At 39.9% G+C, this 23,664-nt stretch overlaps 1 protein-coding gene across 1 annotated transcript in view; it reads right to left on the bottom strand.

Annotated features, from left to right (window-relative positions):
- DNAH11 (dynein axonemal heavy chain 11) overlaps positions 1 to 23,664 on the bottom strand; it is a 357,268-nt gene that overhangs the window by 46,031 nt on the left and 287,573 nt on the right. The window contains exons 66-68 of the mRNA XM_068973106.1: positions 7,327 to 7,531; positions 6,099 to 6,263; positions 3,230 to 3,370 (exon numbers count right to left, since the gene is read on the bottom strand). Of these exons, the coding sequence (XP_068829207.1) occupies positions 3,230 to 3,370; positions 6,099 to 6,263; positions 7,327 to 7,531 (511 nt within the window). The remainder of the gene's footprint in view (positions 1 to 3,229; positions 3,371 to 6,098; positions 6,264 to 7,326; positions 7,532 to 23,664) is intronic.

The following is a 23,664-nucleotide window of genomic DNA, read 5'->3' as shown; positions in this document are numbered from 1 at the left end:
TATGTATTGGAAATAACTTTTACTGATCTGTGGTTTGGTTTTTCATTTTCTTAATGTCTTTTAAAGAGGGTAACTTTTTTCTTTCTCTTATACTCTAAGAAATTTTTATTTCTCTTATACTCTAAGGATAAATCTTTGCCTAAACCAAAGCCCAAAGACTTTCTATTGTTCTCCAGGAAATTTTACAGCTTAGCTTATTCATTTTGAACTCATTTTATATAGAGTGATGTAGTAGCTAAGGCTCATTTTATTCCATGTGGATATCCAGGTGTCCCAGCACCATTTGTTGCAAAAACGATTCTCTCCTCAGTGAATGTCTTAACACTCACTTCCAAGAATCAGTTGACCATACATTTATGGGTCTGCTTCTGGACTCTTTATTGTTTCATTGATCAGTGTGTTTTTATTTAGGCCAATCAGTGTAGTAAGTTTTGGAATCATATACTATAAGTCTTCCAAATTTGTTTTTCTTTTTCAAAATTAGTTGTTTTTAAATCCTTGGCATTTCTACATAAATTCTAGAATCTGTTAGCCAATTTCTACCAAAAAAAAAAAAAGCCTTTCTGGGATTTTCACTGAGACTGAATTAAATCTATAGATTAATTTGGATAGAATTAAAATCTTAACAATACTGATTGTTCTGAGTCATAAACATGGTCTTTTTCTCCATTTAGTTGAACCTTCTTTAATTTTCTCAATAATATTTTATAACCTTCAGTATGCAGATCTTGTATCTGTTTTGTTAAAATTAATCCTAAGAGTTTCAGAATTTCGGAATCTACTGTAAATAGCATTAATTTTATTTTCTAAATGTTTATTCTTCATATATAGAAATATAATGAATTTTGTATATTGACTTCATATCCTGTGATTTTGCTAAAAACTCGCTTCTTAATCCTAGTAGTTTCTCATGAAGGTAGTAGGTTATCTGTGGAAAAAAGATAAGCATTTCTTCTTTAAAATTTCTTGTTTTTTTGGTATTGTTTCACTGGCTATAACCTCCAGTGCAATATTGAATAGAAGTGTTAAGAGAAGACATTCTTGTTTTGTTTTTGATCTTAGAGGGAAGCATTCAATTTTTCAACATTAACATTAGCTGAAAATCCTCACAGATGCCCTTCAGCCCAGAGTATGATATAGTGACCATTTATCCCAGTTTTCGCAGAATTTTCTTTTTAACCAAATGTTTTAATTTGTCAAGTTCTTTGCATCTTCTGAATTATAGGCTTTTTCTCTTTTTTATTTTATTAATATGAAGGATTACATTGTGTTTTTTAAGGTTTAATCAACTTGCACTCCTGGAATGAATTCCAATTGTTCATAACAGATTATGCTTTTCCTATGTGGCTGGATGCAATTTGCCAATCTCTTTTTCAGTAGTTTTCAACCCTTTTCTGATGGGGGCTGCTCTGTAGCTTTCTTTCCTTGTAATACCATAGTCTATTTTTGGTGTCTGGGTAGGCCTGGGCCCTATTAATTTCTCCCTTTCACACTGCAGGGAATCCAAGCCCCCTGTGCTTCTCAGAACTTCTTTACTTGTTCCATCTTACTAGACATCTGCTAGTTACCCTTGATCCTTCCTCTTTATTATTGCCAGTATCCAAAGGTCTGTTTAACCAAGGCTATGGTTTTTCCAGTAGTCATGTATGGATGTGAGAGTTGGACTGTGACTAGGGCTGAGTGCTGAAGAATTGATGCTTTTGAACTGCGGTGTTGGAGAAGACTCTTGAGAGTCCCTTGGACTGCAAGGAGATCGAACCAGTCCATCCTAAAGGAGATCAGTCCTGGGTGTTCTTTGGAAGGAATGATGCTAAAGCTGAAACTCCAGTACTTTGGCCACCTCATGCGAAGAGTTGACTCATTGGAAAAGACTTTGATGCTGGGAGGGATTGGGGGCAGGAGGAGAAGGGGACAGCAGAGGATGAGATGGCTGGATTGCATCACCGACTCGATGGACTTGAGTCTGAGTGAACTCCGGGAGTTGCTGATGGACAGGGAGGCCTGGCGTGCTGTGATTCATGAGGTCGCAAAGAGTCGGACATGACTGAGCGACTGAACTGTACTGAATCCATCTCCAAGAGCTGACTGTTGTAGCTTCAAATCGCAAGTCTCCACACTTCTGTTTGAGTCTTTTGCTATCACATGAGTCATCTGCCTACAGCCTTTCAGTGGCCTCTCTCTGTCCACAGACTATAATCCAAAGTCCCCAGTATAGACCTCATGTGATCCAGACACCCCCAGCTCTCAGGACTCATGTCTCACCATCTTCTCCCTCACTCATTACACCCCAACCACCCCAACCAGATTCATTCACCTGAAATCTCGAAAACTCTTTCCTGTCTCATATGTCTGTTATATTCTCCAAACACTATATAACCTCTGAGAGGTATTCCTTGAGCCCTCAGTAAAACAGCCTCTCCATCTCTACTGTTCTCTCTCGTCGTACTTGTCACTTTTATACACACACCAGTCTACATATCTCCACTCTTATCTGTGTTTTCCAAACTGTACACTCAGCAACCAGCACAACATCTGGCATTATGACTGATCACAATAGCTATTTGTTTAAAAACTGAAAGATGGAATGAATGGATACTTCCCAGAGGCAGAGTGGTACAAAGTAAAGACCACTGGGTTCAGAATCAGTCATGGGCTCAAATCCTGACTCTTACGATTATGAAATGTGAATTCTTTGCCAATTTAAAATCTGAACATATTAGTTTTTAAAAATAAGGATAAAATAACATGTTTTACTGAGATGTTTTAGGCATAAGAATGAGCCAAAGAAATAAAGTGTCTTGCCTGAAACACTGGCTTAATCAATAGTTATTACCACTTTTTTCCCCTCTGTACCAAAATAAAATGGGAAATCTTTTTTATAACATGAACACTTTCACAAAAAAAGTACAGGAGCCTCCAGGAGAATTCCCTTTATGTGTATATATATACACACATAATATATATATATATTAAGCTCCTTAAGATCCTATTGAAGAATGTAAACAGTGTGTTTTGATGTCACATAAGTTAATTATTTCAAAGCCCTACTGAAAATTAGAAATGAAAGTTACTGAGAAAGTGAAAATTTCTTTCACCTTGTTTTTATTTTGCTAGCTAGATCCTTGAGACTCCTTACTGGACACACTAGATTGCTTTAAAAAAATTCTAAACTTTCAGAAACAAGTTGAACTTCTAAAGTTTAAATTTTTCTTAGCATATTCATCATTACCTTCAAAGAGAATTGATAGATGGGGTTGATTTTTCTGAGGTCATTAATCACAAAATATAAAAGAGATGCTCTTGCTGCCACTGGTCTGTAACATTCTCGGGCCTCGTTGATTTTTCTTTCATTTTCTTTAGCTTCAATCACCTATGGTGGGAGCAGACAACATAAGTAACTTACTCTTCACAGGCTCTGTGTGATGGAAGAGGCATATCTGAAATGAGAAGCCAGTGGTATTGAAGTAGACAACATGTATGGCATCTCTATGCTTGGTCTTTCCCAAAAGTGTAACATTCATATTTTAAAATAATCTTTTTATAAACTGACTTTTAAATGAAAATGGATGTAACTCCAGCTGTGTTGTGGTTACAGATTAAACAAACTTGATTGTTTCTGGTTCTACAGAATTTATTCTGAGTAATGTCACCTTCCTGGCCTCCCCTCTCTCTTTCAGGGGTTAATAACCCAGCTGTATCACCTCCCAGGGAGAACTCTTAAAAATCTGCTGGGTCAATTCAATGCCAATATCTTTATTAGTCAACAAGGTATCCAAATGCAGCCAAGGTCAATAAAATATCCAATAACCAAGCTTACTAAAAACCCTTTATAGGAAGACTCTCATGACTGCCTAATTCTGACTTTGCACCAGATCATCCATATGCTCATATATTTCCATTTAGTTTATCTTTGTACGATATTAGCCTCTGGGTACATTCAGAGAGGTAATTAAACACACAGACCATCATCAGCCAACATACTCGTTTTTATTCAAGACACAGTTTCTTCTGTCTAGTACTGCTGTTGGTCCTAGAACTTTACAAGGTACAATATTTGTCCAACCTTTGTTTACAGACTTGATTCATCATTCTTGTCTATAAAAGGACAGAAAGAAAATGTAGAGCAGAAGCCAGCAGTGTAAATTACTGCCCAAAGCAGGACCTCTGACAGGATAATATTTAAATCATTGTGTTTGGAACACCCAGACCTTTGTCTAAGAGGGTAACTGTAAATAGCCCTGTCTAGCAATTCATTTAGCTTTTTGATGGTGTACTTGCAGGAGGTACATATTGGTATGTACTTCAAATGGTTACTCAGGGGTAAGTGGAAGGGAGGGATAACTTGGGAGGTTGGGATTAATATATGCATACTACTAACAATAAAATAGATACCTAATAAGGACCTACTGCATAGTACAGGGAACTGTACTCCATATTCTGTGATGGCTCATATGGGAAAAGACTCTAAAAGAGACTGGATATATGTATTTGTATCACAAATTCACTTTGTGTATGCCTGAAACTAATACAACGCTGTAAATCAATTATACCCCAACAGAAATATTAAAAAGATTTTTTTTAATGTAGAGCAAAGAAGGAAGCTCCTACATGGAAAAATGTTAGGAAGATAGCAGAGATATTTTAAGAGACAATTAGAAGTTAACTTCAAAGCTAAGACCTAATTTACTTAATTGCCCTAATCTTTACCATTTTAGGAGCTCCCTAGAATTCACTTACTTAAAAGGAAAGAGTAATCTGGGATTCCATTTCCTTGCTTAAACTAAGACAAATATATTGGATGTGTGGTAACACAGTGTTAGCTAGGTAATTAATAGATTACTTAGTAATGAGGATACTCCAGAAAGCAAATAAGGGTCCGTCTCATTTCGAAACCTCAGCGTTTTAAAGACTCGTGGCCGTGTGTGAAAGTCCAACGTGCATGCCCAAGGCATATTAGGACACATGCTGGCCGTTCAGCAGGAAGTCTACCAAGTGAACATTTTCTCCTAGCTTTTAGGAAACGTCACTTTCCTGGGGAAATAATGCATTTGAGTGCAGTGGGAGACCATCCTTTGCTCAGTTTCCTAGCACTGAAGGTCTGTAAACAAAACTTAAGCTCTAAGTATTTCTGTAAAATGTATGACAGACCAGGAAGCCTGTGGTGAGACTGTAGGGTGTCAGTTTGCTGAAGCTGAAGGCTAAGCCTTTTAATATTTTAGACTACGTAAGCCAGCAGGGCCCAATTTCCTTCAAATATAGTCACTCAGGAAAAAATAACAGCCCGACAGAGTCTACTGTGAACGACTGAATCTCTGTTGCATTAGGAGAAGCCCAACTTCAACCATCTCTATCTCCATTCAGACATCCAGAGTTCACTTTTTAAGGGCAGTTTATGAAAAGGCCTGAATTCCACAGTCAGTCCTTTTAGAGAAATGGCCAAGCGGGACTACACTTCTGGCCAAGCACTTCATTCAAACAGAATAGGCCCTCCAGAAGTCCAACGAGCATCAAACCACTATTTACAATAGCCTAGACGTGGAAGCACCTAATTGTTCGATAGAAGAATGGATAAAGAAGACGTGGTACATATAGACGATGGACTGTTACCCAGCCATTCAAAAAAGGATGAAATAATGACATTTGCAGCAACATGGACGGACCCAGAGGTTGTCATACTGAGCGAAGTCAGAGGGAGAAAAACCCTATGGTATTGCTTATATGTGGAATCTTAAAACCAATGATAAAAATGAACTTATTTACAAAACAGAAACAGACTCACAGACTTCGAGAATGAACTTGAGGTTGGTGGGGGAGGGGAGGTCAGGGAGGGATAGTTAGGGAGCTTGCGATACACAGGTATGCACTGCTATATTTAAAATGGATCGTCAACAAGGACCTACTGGATAGCACAGAGAACGCTGCTCAATATACTGTAAAAAAAAAAAAAACTAATTGGGAAAAGAAGAGATACATGTATATGTATAACTGAATCTCTTTGTTGAACACCTGAAACAAACACAGCACTGTTAATCAACTATACTCCATGATAAAAAGCTAAAAAAAACCCAACGCTCCAGGCAGCACCTGCCTTTTCCTACCTTGCACTCTATCTCGGCTGCAGTGGCCTTTGCCCTCTCCAATCTCTCTACCAGTTTGGTGTCATCTAGAAAGCTCCCTTCTGCCGCAGAGAGACGCAGAAGGAGGTCGTCCTCCAGGTACTTCAGCTCTATCTTAAAGTCGTTTTGGTGCTTTGTCAGAACCAGCTAATGCAAACCAAGCAAAAGGTGAGAGACAGTGAATAAATTCATATCACTTCATATAAAACAAAACACTTAGCATTACAACTGTAGTAATCATAATCTTTAAAAATTCTTTAAAAGCAATACACATAGTTAAATATGCCCAGAAATTTTCCCAATTAAAGTCAGGTATAAATTATTTTTTAATCTAGATGGAGATAATCAAGGGATAATTACACATGAAATTTTGGCATCTCATAGAAATATAATGCATTTTTGTATGCCAAACATCTCTGCCTCCTCCACCACCTGCTAAAGTACAGAATTTTAAATATTTGTATTTTCTTGCTTGGTATTATTTGTTTGCAATGCATTTAAACTTTAAATTCAGAAGGCATGGTAAGAGCTGGTTGTACTCCAGGGTCCAGAGCATGACCATACATCATAATCATGGAACATTAGGAACCCAGAGGAAGAAACTTTTGGTTTCTGTATTACATCTAAAGAGAAAAGGCATTATTTCCATCCTCATAACAGGATAAAAGCTAAACATCACAGCTCTTCTTGTATCTGTCAGAGAACTGAGGTCACAGGGCAATTGCCATGCTGAAAACTAGAGACGGGTGAATACAGTCAAAGCTTCTCAGGAACATGTAAGTAGTAATTGGCTAATTCCTGGGGGCAGAACTTGAGAGTTAAAAACTTTTGAGGGCCCAGTGTTTGGGGATCTCTTAGGAAAGGAAGCCCAGGGCAGATCCCTCTCTACCCTCTGTTCTTTCCAACCTTCTAGAGCATGTATCTGTTTCTCCAGCCCTGCTTCCATGATTCCAACTCTGTGCTTGCCAGAGTCACGTGCACCAAACAAGACCCACAATGAGTCCATCTCCTCCGGCACAATCCTGACTACTTCCTTAATCAGAAGTATCTTGAGTTGCTACTTAACTGTTCACATATATTCTCATTTTTCTTAAGTAGATTGCGAGATCCTGGAAGGCAGGCATCCCATCTTATACTCCTATGTTTGGCACTACCATTTGTGCAAAGAAGGTACTGAATAAGTGCTGAGGGATAATTTCATAATTCTTACCTTAAGTTTCTCCAAGTCTGGTCTTTCAATATTGACAACCTCTGCCAGCAGCTGGGCTTCCAGACCATCTTCTGTGACCGTGAAATTGAGGAGGGTTGTCTGAGCCTGCAGTTCTGGCTTATAGTGAGGATTTACCAGTTTTGTGTGAAGGATAAGACGAAAGTTGTGGTTAAATTCACATTCTTTATCTCCAATCTTGATATACCTAAAGGGGGCATAACACAGACATCAGGAGACTCCCATGGACCATGACTGATAATAAGCTGTCACTCCATTCCTGTATTCTTTTGGTGAGTCATGAATTTTTGTCTAGTCTACATTTCCCTAACATATAAGAGGAATAAGAATTGTCCACTAAACCTCTATATGATTAAGTCTCCTTACACGTAAAATGGTGATAATAGTTGTACTCACTTCATAGCATCACTGCTACAATTAAACACAATAAATCATATAAAGAACCTATAACAACAAACGCAAGCTTCTATTATTATGCTAGCTATGTTTAACCTTATATTAAAGATTAATATTCTTTAAGGATAAAATAAGTATGTATGCTCTTACACATGGGTTTGTAAGTATCCCTGATGAGCCCAGCCTTTAAGTTTTAGCTTCCCTGGTGGCTGAGATGGTAAAGAGCTTGCCTTCAATATAGGAGACCTGGGTTTGATTGCTGGGTTGGGAAGATCCCCTGGACAAGGCAATGGAATCCTACTTTAGTATTCTTGCCAGGAGAATTTCATGGACAGAGGAGTCTGGTGGACTACAGTCTGTGGGGTTACAAAGAGTCGGACACGACTGAGGGACTAACTTTCACTTTCATATATATACGTGTGTGTATATGTATATATACATACACACTTAAAACTCATACATATGAAAAATACACATATTCTTTTCCTTGTACAGGCTTAGTTTAAGCCACTTTAAATGATGCAGAAGTGATTCTTTTTTCTAAGGCCCATCATGTGTCTATGGGTAATGGTAGCAAAAATATTTTCCAATAAAGAAATAAAAATTCCCCTGGCACTTTACTCAATCTTAGTACTTCGGGGTCTGGCTCAGGAGTAAAATTTAAGAAGTCTGTTGCATGGGATGCATGGACAGCATTGTTCCAAGCTCCATCTCACACGGGGTGGGCTGACAGCTAGCATGCTTCTGTTGTGTGTCCCTGTTCCTCTGGCCACAGGGCCCAGGGGTAGGTACTTCATCTGAGCTGTTCCAACCAGGGTAAACTTTCCTGGGGTTCAGGACTGGGGCGGAGAGAAGGGAGAGTTGGAACTAGAACCTCTAAGCTCGTGCTGACGTCCCTCTGATCTGCTGGTGAACCAAACAGCAGAGAAAGACTGTCCTGGTTTCCCAAAGAAGAGTAATTAAACCAATGTTCAGATGAAAGAGTAACACAAAGGGGCGTATTCTGGGTTTCATGGGCTTCTAGGTCTCCTTTCTTGAAGTCTGGCTGCATCTTCCCCTCAGTTGCCATGGCACCCTGCAGCCTTGTAATAGTCTCTGTTTTGCTTCACCCCAATGGAGGTGGTTTCTTTAATTGCAAGCAAAGCTCTGAATGAATGCAGTCACCCCGTGAGGGCAGAGCCTGATTTTTCTCTACCTCAGATGCTGGCATCTAATTTCTAAGGAATTCTCCTTGGGCTCCCTTGCCCCTGAGTGCTCTAGGCCACTGGAAGCACTAGCAAGAGAGAGCAGTATAGGAGAAGAGAGGGGTCTGGCAGACCTTCATTGCTTCCAGGTTGTGCTTGTTGGGGGGATAGCGGGGTGGGTTGGGGGAGAGTGGAGTGAGGGCTATGTGCTGCAATCCACAGCTCATCTTGGGGCTATATGTGCCTTGAGATCCACAGCTCTGCTCAGAGGCGCTAGGAACACCTTCAGGCCTGGAGGCAGTAATGGCTTCCTGCTGCTAAAGATCCTTTGTAGCCTCAGCATCTCCACTGAGTTCCCTTTACCCTTTGCTCTTCAAATTCTTCTTGTAAAACAGTCACTCTGTGAATTCTATCAAACAATTCCAACCTACTTTGTCGTCTTTTTCCTGCCAGGACCCTGCTATGAGGCTGTAGCAAAAGGCAAGTTTTTCTTACTCATGCACCAGACAGACAGAACCCATGAATGCTGGAAACTCTCAAATTCTTCCATCAAAGTGGCCTGAGCTTTGGAGAACTGAAATTCCTCCAAGAAGCCTACAAACATGGCTGAAGCAAGGAGCATCTTCTCAGTCTCCTATTTTAACTACTTACTAAAATTCTGAGTTCTTCCCTATTTAGTGTATATTTTCATTAGAGAGGTGTCATCATGATGATGATAAGAATGTTACTCAAAGCCCACATTGTTTTTAATTTAAATATAATGTTTTAAGTAATTATGAGGAGAAAAATGAACACTCATCACACTGACTTCTGGGTGAGGTGTTAAACTTTCTTAACTTTATCAACTTCGGAAAACTAGATGAATTCAAAAGAAAGACACCATAGACTATACACTGTCTTTCTTTTGAATTTGTCCAGTTTCCCAATACAAACTGATACAACCACTATGGAGAACAGTACGGAGATTCCTTAAAAAAACTAGGAATAAAACTACTATGCTATCTAGCAATCCCATTACTTGGCATAGACCCCGAGGAAACCAGAATTGAAAAAGACACATGTACCTCAATGTTCACTGCAGCACTATTTACAATAGTTAGAATATGGAAGCAACCTAGATGTCTGTCGGCAGATGAATGGGTAAGGAAGTTGTGCTACATATACACAGTGGAATATTACTAAGCCATAAAAAGGAACACATCTGAGTTAGTTTTAATGAGGTGGATGAACCTAGAGCCTATTCTACAGAGTGAAGTAAGTCAGAAACAGAATGACAAATATTGAATATTAACACACATATATGGGATCTGGAAAGATGGTACTGATGATCCTATGTGCAGGGCAGCAGAGGACACAGATCTAAAAAACAGATTTTGGACACAGTGGGAGAATGGCGGGTGGAATGACTGGAGAGAATAGCATTGAAACATATACATTACCATATGTAAAACAGCCAGCCAGTGGGAGTGTGATGTGTGACACAGGGACCCAAAGCCAGTGCTCTGTGACAACCTGGAGGGAGGGGTGGGGAGGGAGAGTTCAAGAGGGAGAGGACACATATATACCTGTGGCTGATTCATGCTGATGTACATGGCAAAAACCATTACAATACTGAAAAGTAAATATCCTCTACTTAAATAAGTTTAAAAAAAAACACACTTGGGGCTGCACTACAAAAGAAACAGAGAGAGAAAGACATGGTGTAAGTTCAGAATTTAGGCAATGCTGAATCCTCCTTACTAAAATGTCACAATATTTGCAATAACGTTTTTAAACTTGAGTAGAGATACTCAGGTGCCCTAATGTGGTAATATTTTGGGCTGCTATTGGTGGATATTTCATAACTGTCTTGCTCTGAGATGAACTCATATGGTTATATGACTTTTGAGTCATATGGTGAGGAGAAGACCCCTAATTCCCTGGCCACTCTTGACTATGGAAATTTTTATAATATAGTTTAAGTGGGTAAGATTAGTTAATAATCATAGTTTTCTTAAATCACTAAAGCATTAATCAATAAATCACCCAATCACTAAAGCTTTAATCACTATAGCTAAGAATCTCAAAGATTCATAACATACTGTCTCCATTCAATTCTCAACTTTTTTTTCCCATTGTAGTGATATTATATTTCAACAAAAACTTCCACACATCTAAGGACAATTAACATCAGGACAAAGGATACAAGAACAGAAAATGGGCAAAAGATATTCTCTGCAACAAGTGGTGCTGGGAAAACTATACGGCTGCATGTAAGCCAATGAATGAAACACACCCTCTTGCCGTACATACGAATAAACTCAGAATGGTTTAAAGACTTAAATATAAGATATGACACCATGAAACTCCTAGAGGACATAGGCAAAACATTCTCCGACATAAACTGTGGCAATGTTTTCTTAGGTCAGTCTCCTAAGGCAACAGAAATAAAAAGAAAAATTAACAAATGGGACCTAATCAAACTTACAAATTTTTGCACCGCAAAGGAAATCATAAAAACAACAACAAAAATGAAAAGACAACCAAAGGATGGGAGAAAATATTTACAAATGATTCAACAGTCAAGGGCTTAACTCTCCAAAATGTACAAACAGCTCATATAACTCGACAACAACAAACCAAACAACCCAACTGAAAAATGGGCAGAAGACCTAAATGGACATTTCTCCAAAGACACACAGATGGCCAAGCCAACAGGCACATGAAAAGATGTTCAACATCCCTAACTGTTAACAAAATGCAAATTAAAACTACAACGAGGTTATCATCTCACACCAGTCAGAATGGTCATCATTTAGAAGTCTATAATGCTGGAGAAGGTGTGCAGAAAAGCCCTCCTACACTGTCGATGGGAATGTAAGTTGGTACAGCCACTATGGAAAATAGTATGGAGGTTCCTCAGAAAACCAAAAACTATAAAAAAACAAAAGCTATAGAACTACCATATGACCCAGCAATCCCACTCCTGAAAACAAACCAAAACTCGACATGAATGACTTCACCATTAAACTTAATAACAAGTGGCTCCCAAAGTAGTTCATTTGGCAGGTTTTTCAAGCTTAGAAACTTAACCAAAAACTGCGACAGCATCTTAAAATGTTATTGAACCATAGTTTATTTACAGTGCTGTGTTAATTTCTGCTGTAAAGTGAAGTGACTCAGTTATATGTGTGTGTGTGTGTGTGTATTAGTCTTTTTCATAATCTTTTCCATTATGGTTTATCTATTTAGTTTGTTTCCTGACAAAACTGTAATTCAAAAAGACACACACACCCTTATGTTCACAGCAGCACTACTCACAACAGCTAAGACATGGAAACAGCTGAAAAGCCCACAGACAGATAAATGGGGAGAGATGTGGTACATACGCACAGTTGAGCACTGCTCAGCCATAAAAAGAATAAAATAGTGCCGTCTGCAGCAATACAGACGAACCTAGAGATGGTCATACTGAGCGAAGGAGGTCAAGAGGAGAAAGACAGACACCATGTGATATTACTTCCATGTGGGCTCTGCACATGTGATAAGCCAACCTGTCTACAAAGCAGACACAACTCATGGACCCAGAGAGCAGACTTGTGGTGGCCATGAAGGAGGGGGAAGTAGAAGGGGAAGGGTGAGGAGTTTGGGGGTAGCAGATGCAAACTATTGTAACAGGATGGATGAGCAACAGGCCCTACTGTACAGCACAGAGAACCACGTTCAGTACCTTGTGATAAACCGTAACGCAAAAGACTATGAAAAGGGCTATATATATAAACACACACACACATTACATATATATACACACATTACATATATACACGTATTACAGATATACACACATAGTACACATATATACACACATAGTACATATATACACACATATTACATATATATATAAAACAGAGTCACTCTGCTTTACAGCAGAAATTAAGCTTGAAAAATCTCTCAAGCAGGCTACTTTGGGAGTCATTTTTTTATTAAGTTGAATGGTGAAGTCATTCATGTTACTAAGTTTTGGCTTATTTTCCCTTAGTACTTCCCACTGTTTAATTTTTTTCCAGCTAGAACACAGATTTAGATGACAATCCTCTTCTAAGCTGTATATATGTATAACCCATATTTTCCTTTAAAAATAAGTTTAAAAAGAGTATTAACATCACTGTTGAAAGTGAAACCCTGAGAACAAGAGATGAATGAACTACAAGCCAGCTGTTGTAAGTAAACCAAGAAGTAACAGCAAGTGTATCTGATGTGCACAGTGGCCCTGAGCCCTTGCTATACTAGTATTAAAAATGATACCATTTGTTTACACTTTTGCAAATGCCTTCCAGTTGATATCATGCTCATTAACATAATCATGACTTTATAATTTCTCCAGTTAATTTTTTTTTTACCATGAAATATGCTACAACCAACATTCATTCACTCAACAAGCACCTACACAGTGCCAGGCTGTCAGAGTCTACTAGACACTGGGCGTATAGCCATTACCCAACAAGCATGGTCTCTTCTCTAACTTTATTACTTACTTTTTCTCATAATAAGCATAAGAATATAAAAGTTTAGGTACTGACTCATTCTTTTACTTATCCAGTTCAATAAGTAAATATGTATCAAGTGCCTACAAAGTCCAGTCACATAAAGATCAAAGATCTGCCTCGTTAAAAGACAGGCAAATGATCTGAATAGCAATCTCTCCAAAGAAGATCTACAAATATCCAATAAGCACCTGAAAAGATGTTCAACATTACTAGTCATCAGGGAGATGGGAATCACACCCACTAGATGGAAATTAAAAAAAAAAAAGCACAAGGACTGGCAAGGATATAGAAACATTACAACTCTCATACACTGTTGGTGAAAATGCAAAATGGTGCCTCCAATCTGGAAAACAGTTCAGCGGTTTCTTCCAGTCTTAAACAGAGTTACCACACTCAGTTATTCTACTCCTAGGCACATGTCCCAAGGAATGGGAAGCAGATGTCCACATAAAATTTTTACACAAATATTCACAGCAGCATTATTCATAACTACCAAAAGATGGAAACAACCCACTGTCTATAAACTCATGGATGGATAAACAAATGTGGTATATTCAAACAATGGAATATTACTCAGCCATAAAAAGGAAAGAAGTAGAAGCCCCTGATACATGATACAACATGGATAAACCTTAAAAACAAGTAAAAATAAGCCATCACAGAACTCCACATACTGTATGATTCTATTTATAGGAAGTGTTCAGAACAGACAAATCAATAGTGATAAAAATCAGATTAGAGATTGCCTAGGGATTTCAATTCTAAAACTATAGTAATGACTCCTCAATGCTGCGAATACACTAAAAACCACTGAAATCTTCACTTTAAAGATTAAGCTGTATGATATGTGAATTACACCTCAATAATGGTGCTACCAAAAGAGAACAAAAATGAACAACAATCTAATAAAAGGTCAGCTGCCAAGATTTGCTTTTGTCAATCTGAAAAGTAAGTGATCATGCTAACTATAGTTTATCAGAGGTTCATGCTTGACTTTTTAGTATAGTAAGGTGTGTTACAGAATGGTCTTAATTGATGAGGACAACTTTCTTAGTCAATCTCCTCTTTGACTGAAGACATAGTCAACCATATCTACACTGACAGCATCATCAAAATTTCTCCCATTACTTGTTTTCCTGTTCAAAGGTTTCCAAAGTTGGTCTCATAAATAGCTTGAAGAAAATTTTTCTTTGCTAATGAGATTCTCTATTTTTCTGTGAATTTACTATATTACTGTTGGCCTAGATTTCAAGACTTCTGTGACCAGCTTTTAAAGGAAATTTCAAGAGTGGCAGTTTCATGTAATTAATTACCTGGGGTTCTCCACACATAAATGATCCCAAAGTTTATACTCATTTATATTTGCACAATAACAAAACCAATACTTTCAACAAACCTTTGAGTACATTGTCTTGTAATTTTCCAATTACTGCTCCATCTTGGTTTGAATTCACTCCTCCCCTTGTAGTATCTCTGAGAAATGCCAGATTTATCATGACCTTCTATGATTTCACACTGAATTTTTCCTCATTTAGTTATGAATTGTAAGTGGGTTTGGGTTCATATCTCATAAACTTTATTTTTTTAACCACTAACCTATAATCCCAGGTGAAAAGAGAATTTAAACACTTTTCCACTTTAAAAATGTAAATTAAATGAACACTGAATGAATCAAGTCCAGTATTTTCATTAATGTTGTCTAATGGGACAGCTCCTGTGGCAGGGTTAGAACCTGTGGACTAAGTCAATTTAATTTTGAGGCCTGTGTGGGGAGTAAGGGTGGAAAGGGCACATGGCAATCAAAACAAGTCCCTAGCAAGATGACAGACATATCTGACAGTCAAAGGTGTTCAGATCTCATGGAGAAATCCCTGTAGATGGACGACTCTTCCTGTAAATGGCTAGAGAATTAAGTTTCAAGCATGCTCGGCCACATACATCTTTATCACATATTCTTTTCTGTTTACAACCCTAAAACTATCCTCAGCTCTTGAGCCACATCAAGATAGGCTGCTTGCCCATCAGCATTCTAGAGGGTCTACTAGTCATTGGTATCCACATAATCTCTTCTCAAAACAGCAGCAGTTAATCCCATTGGAGCACCAGTCAAACACCCTGTTACAATTTCTCCAATCGATCAGTCACTCCACCTAGCTGTGCTTACCTCTCTAGGGTTCCAAGAGAAAAAGTGAGAGACTCGCCAATACAGAATATGAGGTTTGGACAATTCTGCTTCTGGGTGTAGGTGACAAAAGCTTTTAACTGGTCAAATATGAATTTAACCACACATCTCAGTTAAAGTCACACTTGGTAAGGTGGCCCAGACATAACTATATGTGGTTCTAAACCTCCCTTGCATACCTACATATGCCTGGAGGCACCCATACACCCCAGTTTGAGAAGGGGAACTCCACCTACTTGAGGTACAGGGCTGACTTTTCTCTGTGAAGAGACAGAGTTAATCTGGGAATTTGCTATGCTCGTGGCATAGGGAAGGATGTCTGCCTATAAAACCAGTTTTCTACTTGGCTCTGAAACATTATTTTATAGGCTTATATTTCCCAGGGATAGTAAATTATCCTCAATTGGAGTATTTTATGATCTATGAAAGGCAAAACCTCCACAATGACTCAGTGGGTTTTATCATTGCTGCTAGGTTAATTTTTGGTTAATCTCCAATCTGGGAAAATTAAACAGATTGCTAGTGCTCTCTTCTGATTCGAAGGATCCAAAAAAGAAAAAAAATGGAGTTAACCAGAGGGGTGGGAAAAGCAAACAATCATTGTGTTGTTTCTGTAAAGACAGGAGTCCAGAGGTTGTAACTGCTCAAACACAGCAGGAAGCTCCAAGCACTCAGACGAGGAGCGAAGGGCAACCTGAACCCTGCACCTCTTCTCTCTTGCAGCTATTCTCTGAAAGCAGTAGTTCTTTACCCACCTTCTGGCCTCATGACCCCAGGAACAGGACTCTTGTCTTTGACACTGCATCACAGGGAGAACCGAGCAGAGCAGGGCTCTCAGAATGTGGGCTGGAATTGCTGCCAAAGGGGTTTCACTCAATCCTCCAAGGGTATGAGCTCCTCCTGCCCCCTCCTCTCTCTGGCTGAGAAGTGCTGGTTTGGACATCACAGGCTAACTACACAAACTGAAATACAACGACTTTTCCCAGTACAAGAACCACAATTTAATTGGCTAGGACAGAGGATGGAGAAGGCAATGGCACCCCACTCCAGTACTCTTGCCTGGAAAATCCCATGGATGGAGGAGCCTGGTGGGCTGCAGTCCATGGGGTTGCTAGGACTCGGACACGACTGAGCGGCTTTACTTTCACTTTTCACTTTCATACATTGGAGAAGGAAATGGCAACCCACTCCAGGGTTCTTGCCTGGAGAATCCCAGGGACGGGGGAGCCTGGTGGGCTGCCGTCTATGGGGTCACACAGAGTCGGACACGACCGAAGCGACTTAGCAGCAGCAGCAGGACAGAGGATGAGCTGTCTGCATTCTGTCTCACCTATCAGAGTTGTGATTTTAGAAGGGCCCCAGAGATCATTCATCTGTCTCCTTTTTATGGACCTAGTTTATGACCTGTCCAAGGTCACGCAGCTTAGTGGCAGAGCTGGGACTGGAACCTGGGTCTCTTGACTCCTGGAATAAAGTTCACTTAACTGCATCCCATCACAGGGTAATTTGGTCTGTTTGATGGTGAAAACTTCTAACCCCAGCCGCTGTCAATCTGTCTAACCATCAATCACAAGAGGGTACTAAGAGAATATGATTGAATCGGTAACAATCAAAGGCCACTAGCAAACAAAATAAATAAATAAGGACACAGCTCAGAGGACATGCCCTGCTGATCATACTATCCTTGTTTATTAAGGAGAATAGGTCTGATTATTGATATGCCCAGCCTGAATCCAAGAGCTATTATTTCTGGGAGATATTTTTATAAAATGAATTAATTTATAAAAATTTAAAAATAAATCACTCAACTTATAGAAAAGTTTTCTATTTTCTAGCTTTCAGGAAAAGAAAATACTGAAGTATGCCAAAATGCTCAGTGGAGTGTTGTAATTCTGGATGAGTTACTGTATAATAAAGATAATCATCTAGAAATCAACTAGAAATTTAGTTTTCTATGTGTAAGCCTGGAATAAAAATAAGACAGCTATATGTAAAAATGAAATTAGAACATTCATCAACACCAGAAACAAAAATAAGATCAAAATGGATTAAAGACCTAAATGTGAGACTGTGCTCAGTCACTCAGTCTTGTCAGACTTTTTGCAACCCTATGGACAGGCTCCTCTGTCTATGGAGTTTTCCAGGCAAGAATACTGGAGTGGGTTGCCACTTTCTCCTTCATCACGTGAGACTGGATACTATTAAAACTCCTAGAGGAAAACATAGGTAGAATACTCTCTGACATAAAACACAGTAGTATCTTTTTCAACCCATCTCCCAGAATAATGGAAATAAAAACAAAAATAAATGTAATCTAATTAAACTTAAAAGCTTTTGCACAGCAAAGGAAACAATAAACAAAATGAAAAAACAGCCCACAGATTGAGAAAAAATATTTACAAATGATGTGACCAATAAGGAATAGTTTCCAAAATGTACCAATAACTCATGAGGCTTAATATCATCAAAACAAAGAAACCCTATAAAAAATTGGGCAGGAGACCTAAACATCGACATTTCTCCAAACAGGACAGATGGCCAAGAGGGGCATGAAAAGATGTTCCACATGGCTTATAAAGAAATGCAAATCAAAACAACAATGACATATCACTTCACACTAGTGAAAATGGCTATTGTCAAAAAATCCACCAACAATAAATGCTGGAGAGTGTGTGGAGAGAAGGGAACCCTCCTATACTGTTGGTGGGAATGCATATTGGTATAGTCACTATGCAGAACAGTATGGAGGTTCCTTAAAAAACTAAAAATGGAGCTACCATATGACACTGCATCTGGAGGAAAACATGATCCAAAAGTATACATACACCCTAATGTTCACTGCACCACTGTTTACAATAGCCAAGACATGAAAGCGACCTAAGTGTTAATCAACAGAGGAATGGACAAAGAAGATGTGGTACATATGTACAATGGAATATTACCCAGCCATTAAAAAGAATAAAATAATGCCACTCCAGCAACATAGACGGACCTAGAGAGTGTCATACTGAGTAACGTAAGTCAGACAGAGAAAGAGAAATATATGATATCCCTTATATGCAGAATCTAAAGAGAAATAATACAAATGAATTTATTTACAAAACAGAAACAGACTCACAGAATTAGACCAAAAGTTTATGGTTACCAGGGACAAAGGATGGCGGGGAAGGGATAGTTAGGGAGTTTGGGATCAACATGTACACGCTGCTATATTTTAAATGGATAACTAACATCGGTCAGTCAGTCAGTTCAGTCACTCAGTCATGTCCAACTCTTTGTGACCCCATTGACTGCAGCATGACAGGTGTCCATGTCCATCGCCAACTCCAGCAGTTTACTCAAACTCATGTCCATGGAGTCAATGATGCCATTCAACCATCTCATCCTCTGTTGTCCCCTTCTCCTCTTGCCGTCAATCTTTCCCAGCATCAGGGTCTTCTCAAATGAGTCAGTTCTTCTCATCAGGTGACCAAAGTACTGGAGTTTCAGCTTCAACATCAGTTCCTCCAATGAATAATTAGGGCTGATTTCCTTTAGGATGGACTGGTTGGATCTCCTTGCAGTCCAAGGGACTCTCAAGAGTCTTCTCCAACACCATAGTTCAAAAGCATCAATTGTTCGGTGCTCAGCTTTCTTTATAGTCCAGCTCTCACATCTATACACGACCACTGGAAAAACCATACCCTTGACTAGACAGACCTTTGTTGGCAAAGTAATGTCTCTGCTTTTTAATATGCTGTCACATATTAAAGGTTGGTCACAGCTCTTCTTCCAAGGAGCAAGCATCTTTTAATTTCATGGCTGAAGTCATTATTTGCAGTGACTTTGGAGTCCCCTAAAATAAAGTCTGTCACTGTTTCAACTGTTTCTTCATCTATTTTACATAAGGTGATGGGACCAGATGCCATGATCTTCGTTTTTTTGAACGTTGAGTTTTAAGCCCACTTTTTCACTCTCCTCTTTCATTTTCATCAAGAGGCTCTTTAGTTCTTCTTCACTTTCTGCCATAAGGGTGGTGGCATCGGCATATCTGAGGTTATTGATATTTGTCCTGGCAATCTTGATTCCAGCTTGTGCTTCATCCAGCCCAGTGTTTCTCATGATGTACTCTGCATATAAGTTAAATAAGCAGGGTGACAGCATACAGCCTTGACGTACCCCTTTTCCTGTTTGGAACCAGTCTGTTGTTCCATATCCAGTTCTAACTGTTGCTTCCTGACCTGTATACAGGTTTCTCAAGAGTCAGGTCAGATGGTCTGGTATTCCCATCTTTTTAAGAATTGTCCAGAGTTTGTTGTGGTCCACACAGTCAAAGGCTTTGGCATAGTCAATAAAGCAGAAATAGATGTTTTTCTGGAACTCTCTTGCTTTTTCGATGATCCAGCAGATGTTGGCAATTTGATCTCTGGTTCCTCTGCCTTTTCTAAAACCAGCTTGAACATCTGGAAGTTCACAGTTCACATACTGCTGAAACCTGGGTTGGAGAATTCTGAGCAGTACTTTACTAGCATGTGAGATGAGTGCAACTGTGCAACAGTTGGAGCATTCTTTGGCATTGCCTTTCTTTGGGACCGGAATGAAAACTGACCTTTTCCAGTCCTATGGCCACAGCTGAGTTCTCCATATTTGCTGGCCTATTGAGTGCAGCACTTTTACAGCATCATCTTTCAGGATTTGAAATAGGTCAACTGGAACTCCATCACCTCCATGAGCTTTGCTCATCATGATGTTTCCTAAGGCCCGCTTGACTTCACAATCCAGGATGTCTGGTTCTAGGTGAGTGATCACACCATCGTCATTATCTGGGTCATGAAGATCTCTTTTGTATAGTTCTTCTGTGTATTCCTGCCACCACTTAATATCTTCTGCTTCTGTTAGGTCTATACCATTTCTGTCCTTTATTGTGCCCATCTTTGCATGAAATGTTCCCTTGGTATCTCTAATTGTCTGGAAGAGATCTCTAGACTTTCCCATTGTATCGTTTCCCTCTATTTCTTCGCATTGATTGCTGAGGAAGGGTTTCTTATCATATATCCTTGCTATTCTTTGGAACTCTGCATTCAGATGGGTATACCTTTCCTTTTCTCCTTTGCTTTTAACTTCTCTTGTATTCACAGCTATTTGTAAAGCCTCCTTAGACAACCATTTTGCCTTTTTGCAATTCTTTTCCTTGGGGGTGATCTTGATCCCTGCCTCCTGTACAATGTCACAAACCTCCATCCATAGTTCTTCAGGCATTCTGTCTATCAGATCTAATCCCTTGAATCTATTTATTACTTCCAGTGTATAATCATAAGGGATTGATTTAGGTCATACCTGAATGGTCTAGTGGTTTTCTCTGCTTTCTTCAATTTAAGTCTGAATTTGGCAATAAGGAGTTCATGATCTGAAGCCACAGTTAGCTCCTGGTCTTGTTTTTGCTGACTGTATAGAGCTTCTCTATCTCTGGCTACAAAGAATATAATCAGTTTGATTTCAGTGTTGACCATCTGGTGATTCCATGTGTAGAGACTTCTCTTGTGTTGTTGGAGGAGGTGTTTGCTATGACCAGTGTGTTCTCTTGGCAAAACTCTATTGGCCTTTGCCCTGCTTCATTCTGTACTCCAAGGCCACATTTGCCTGTTACTCCAGGTGTTTCTTGACTTCCTACTTTTGCATTCCAGTCCCCTATAATGAAAAGGACATCTTTTTGGGGAGTTAGTTTTAAAAGGTCTTGTAGGTCTTCACAGAACTGTTCAATTTCAGCTTCTTCAGCATTACTGGTCAGGGCATAGACTTGGATTACTGTGATATTGAATGGCTTGCGTTGGAAATGAACAGAGATTACTCTGTCGTTTTTGAGATTGCATCCAACTACTGCATTTCAGACTCACTTGTTGACTATGATGGCTACTCCATTTCTTCTAAGGGATTTTTGCCCACAGTAGTAGATATAATGGTCATCTGAGTTAAATTCACCCATTCCAGTCCATTTTAGTTCACTGATTCCTAAAATGTCAATGTTTACTCTTGTCAAACTCCTGTTTGACCACTTCCAATTTGCCTTGATTCATGGACCTAACATTCCAGGTTCCTATGCAATATTGCTCTTTATAGAATTGGACTTCACTTCCATCACCAGTCACATCTTGAACTGGGGGTTGCTTTTGCTTTGGCTCCATCCCTTTAATTTTTCTGGAGTTATTTCTTCATTGCTCTCCAGTAGCATATTGGGCACCTAGCGACCTGGGGAGTTCATCTTTCAGTGTCCTGTCTTTTTGCCTTTTCATACTTTTCATGGAGTTCTCAAGGCAAGAATACTGAAGTGGGAGGGTTAATAAGATGGCAGAGGAATAGGACGGGGGGACCACTTTCTCCCCCACAAATTCATCAAAAGAACATTTAAACGCTGAGTAAATTCCACAAAACAACTTCTGAATGCTGGCAGAGGACATCAGGCACCCATAAAAGGAGCCCATTGTCTTTGAAAAGAGGTAGGAAAAAATACAAAAGACAAAAAAAGAGACAAAAGAGGTAGGTAGGGAGCTCTGTCCCGGGAGGGAGTCTTAAAAAGAGAGAAGTTTCCAAACACCAGGAAACACTCTCACTGCCGTGGCGAGCCTTGGAAACACAGAGGGCAACATAAGGAGGAGGAAAAATAAATAAATAAAACCCACAGATTACAAGCCCAAAGGTAACTCCCCCAGCGGAGAAGCAGCGCAGACGCCTGCATCTGCCACTAGCGAGCGGGGGTTGGGCAGGGAGGCCTGGGTCTGAGTGCCCCGAGGGCAATCTGAGTGAACTAACTTGGGCTAGCAAACCAGACTGTGGGATAGCCACCACGTGAAAAGCTCTAACATAAGACACCGCCAGGACCGCGCACAGAAGAAAGGACAGAACACAATGAGCCGGCTGCAGACCATCCCCCTCCGGTGACAGGCAGCCAGAGCCCAAAGGGCTGGAAGGGGGCAATCGCAGCCCCAGAGAGACATTACCTACCAAACTGCAAGCAAGCTTCTTTGCTAACTAAGACTTCTTGGGGTTCTGGACAGTCATCATCCGCCTGAGAAGGTGCGCCAGTTGTACACCCAGAAAACTGAGCAGCAGGGACGAGAGAGGCGATAAGTTGCAGCGACTGTGCTCGCCAAACACCTGAGCTACTCGGACCTGGGAAGGGCACAAAACGCAGGCCCAACTGAGTCTGCGCCTCTGAGGACTACCTGAGTGCCTAAACCTGAATGGCTTAGACCGGGGAGGTGCATGCAGTCCAGGGCCGGCCTCAGACGGTTCCCGGTGGAGCAACCTAGAGCCTGAGCTGTGTGCGCCGTGAGCAGGGGCAGGCCCAGTGTGCCTGAGACACTGCGAGCACACGCCAGTGTTATTTGTTTGCAGCGTCCCTCCCTCCCCACAGCGGGACTGAACAAGTGAGCCTAAAAATAGTGTCCACCACCGCCCCCCTTGTGTCAGGGCAGAAATCAGACACTGAAGAGACCAGCAAACAGAAGAAGCTAAAACAGAGGGAACCACCTTGGAAGTGACAGGTGCAATAGATTAAAACCCGGTCGTAAGTACCGACTACATAGGAAGAGTCCTATAGATCTGGAGAAATTTAAGCCGGACCAAGGAACTATCTGAAAATGAACTGACCCCACACTGCCCACAACACCACCAGAGAAAGTCGTAGATATATCTTTACTATTTTTACAATCATTCTTTTTTTTTCCTTTTTTTAACAAAAAAAATTTTAAGTCCTCTATTACGCCTTTAATTTTCATTTTTATAACCTACTATTACTTTTCAGAGTCTTTTCCAATGAGTTAACTCTTCGCATGAGGTGGCCAAAGTACTGGAGTTTCAGCTTTAGCATCATTCCTTCCAAAGAAACCCCAGGGCTGATCTCCTTCAGAATGGACTGGGTGGATCTCCTTGCAGTCCAAGGGACTCTCAAGAGTCTTCTCCAACACCACAGTTCAAAAGCATCAATTCTTCGGCACTCAGCCTTCTTCACAGTCCAACTCTCACATCCATACATGACCACTGGAAAAACCATAGC

This window comes from Capricornis sumatraensis, chromosome 5 (assembly GCF_032405125.1).
Source record: "Capricornis sumatraensis isolate serow.1 chromosome 5, serow.2, whole genome shotgun sequence".
Taxonomy (NCBI): Eukaryota; Metazoa; Chordata; class Mammalia; order Artiodactyla; family Bovidae; genus Capricornis; species Capricornis sumatraensis.
The sequence above is the reverse complement of the archived record's forward strand: the minus strand, read 5'-3'. Positions and strand labels throughout refer to the sequence as shown.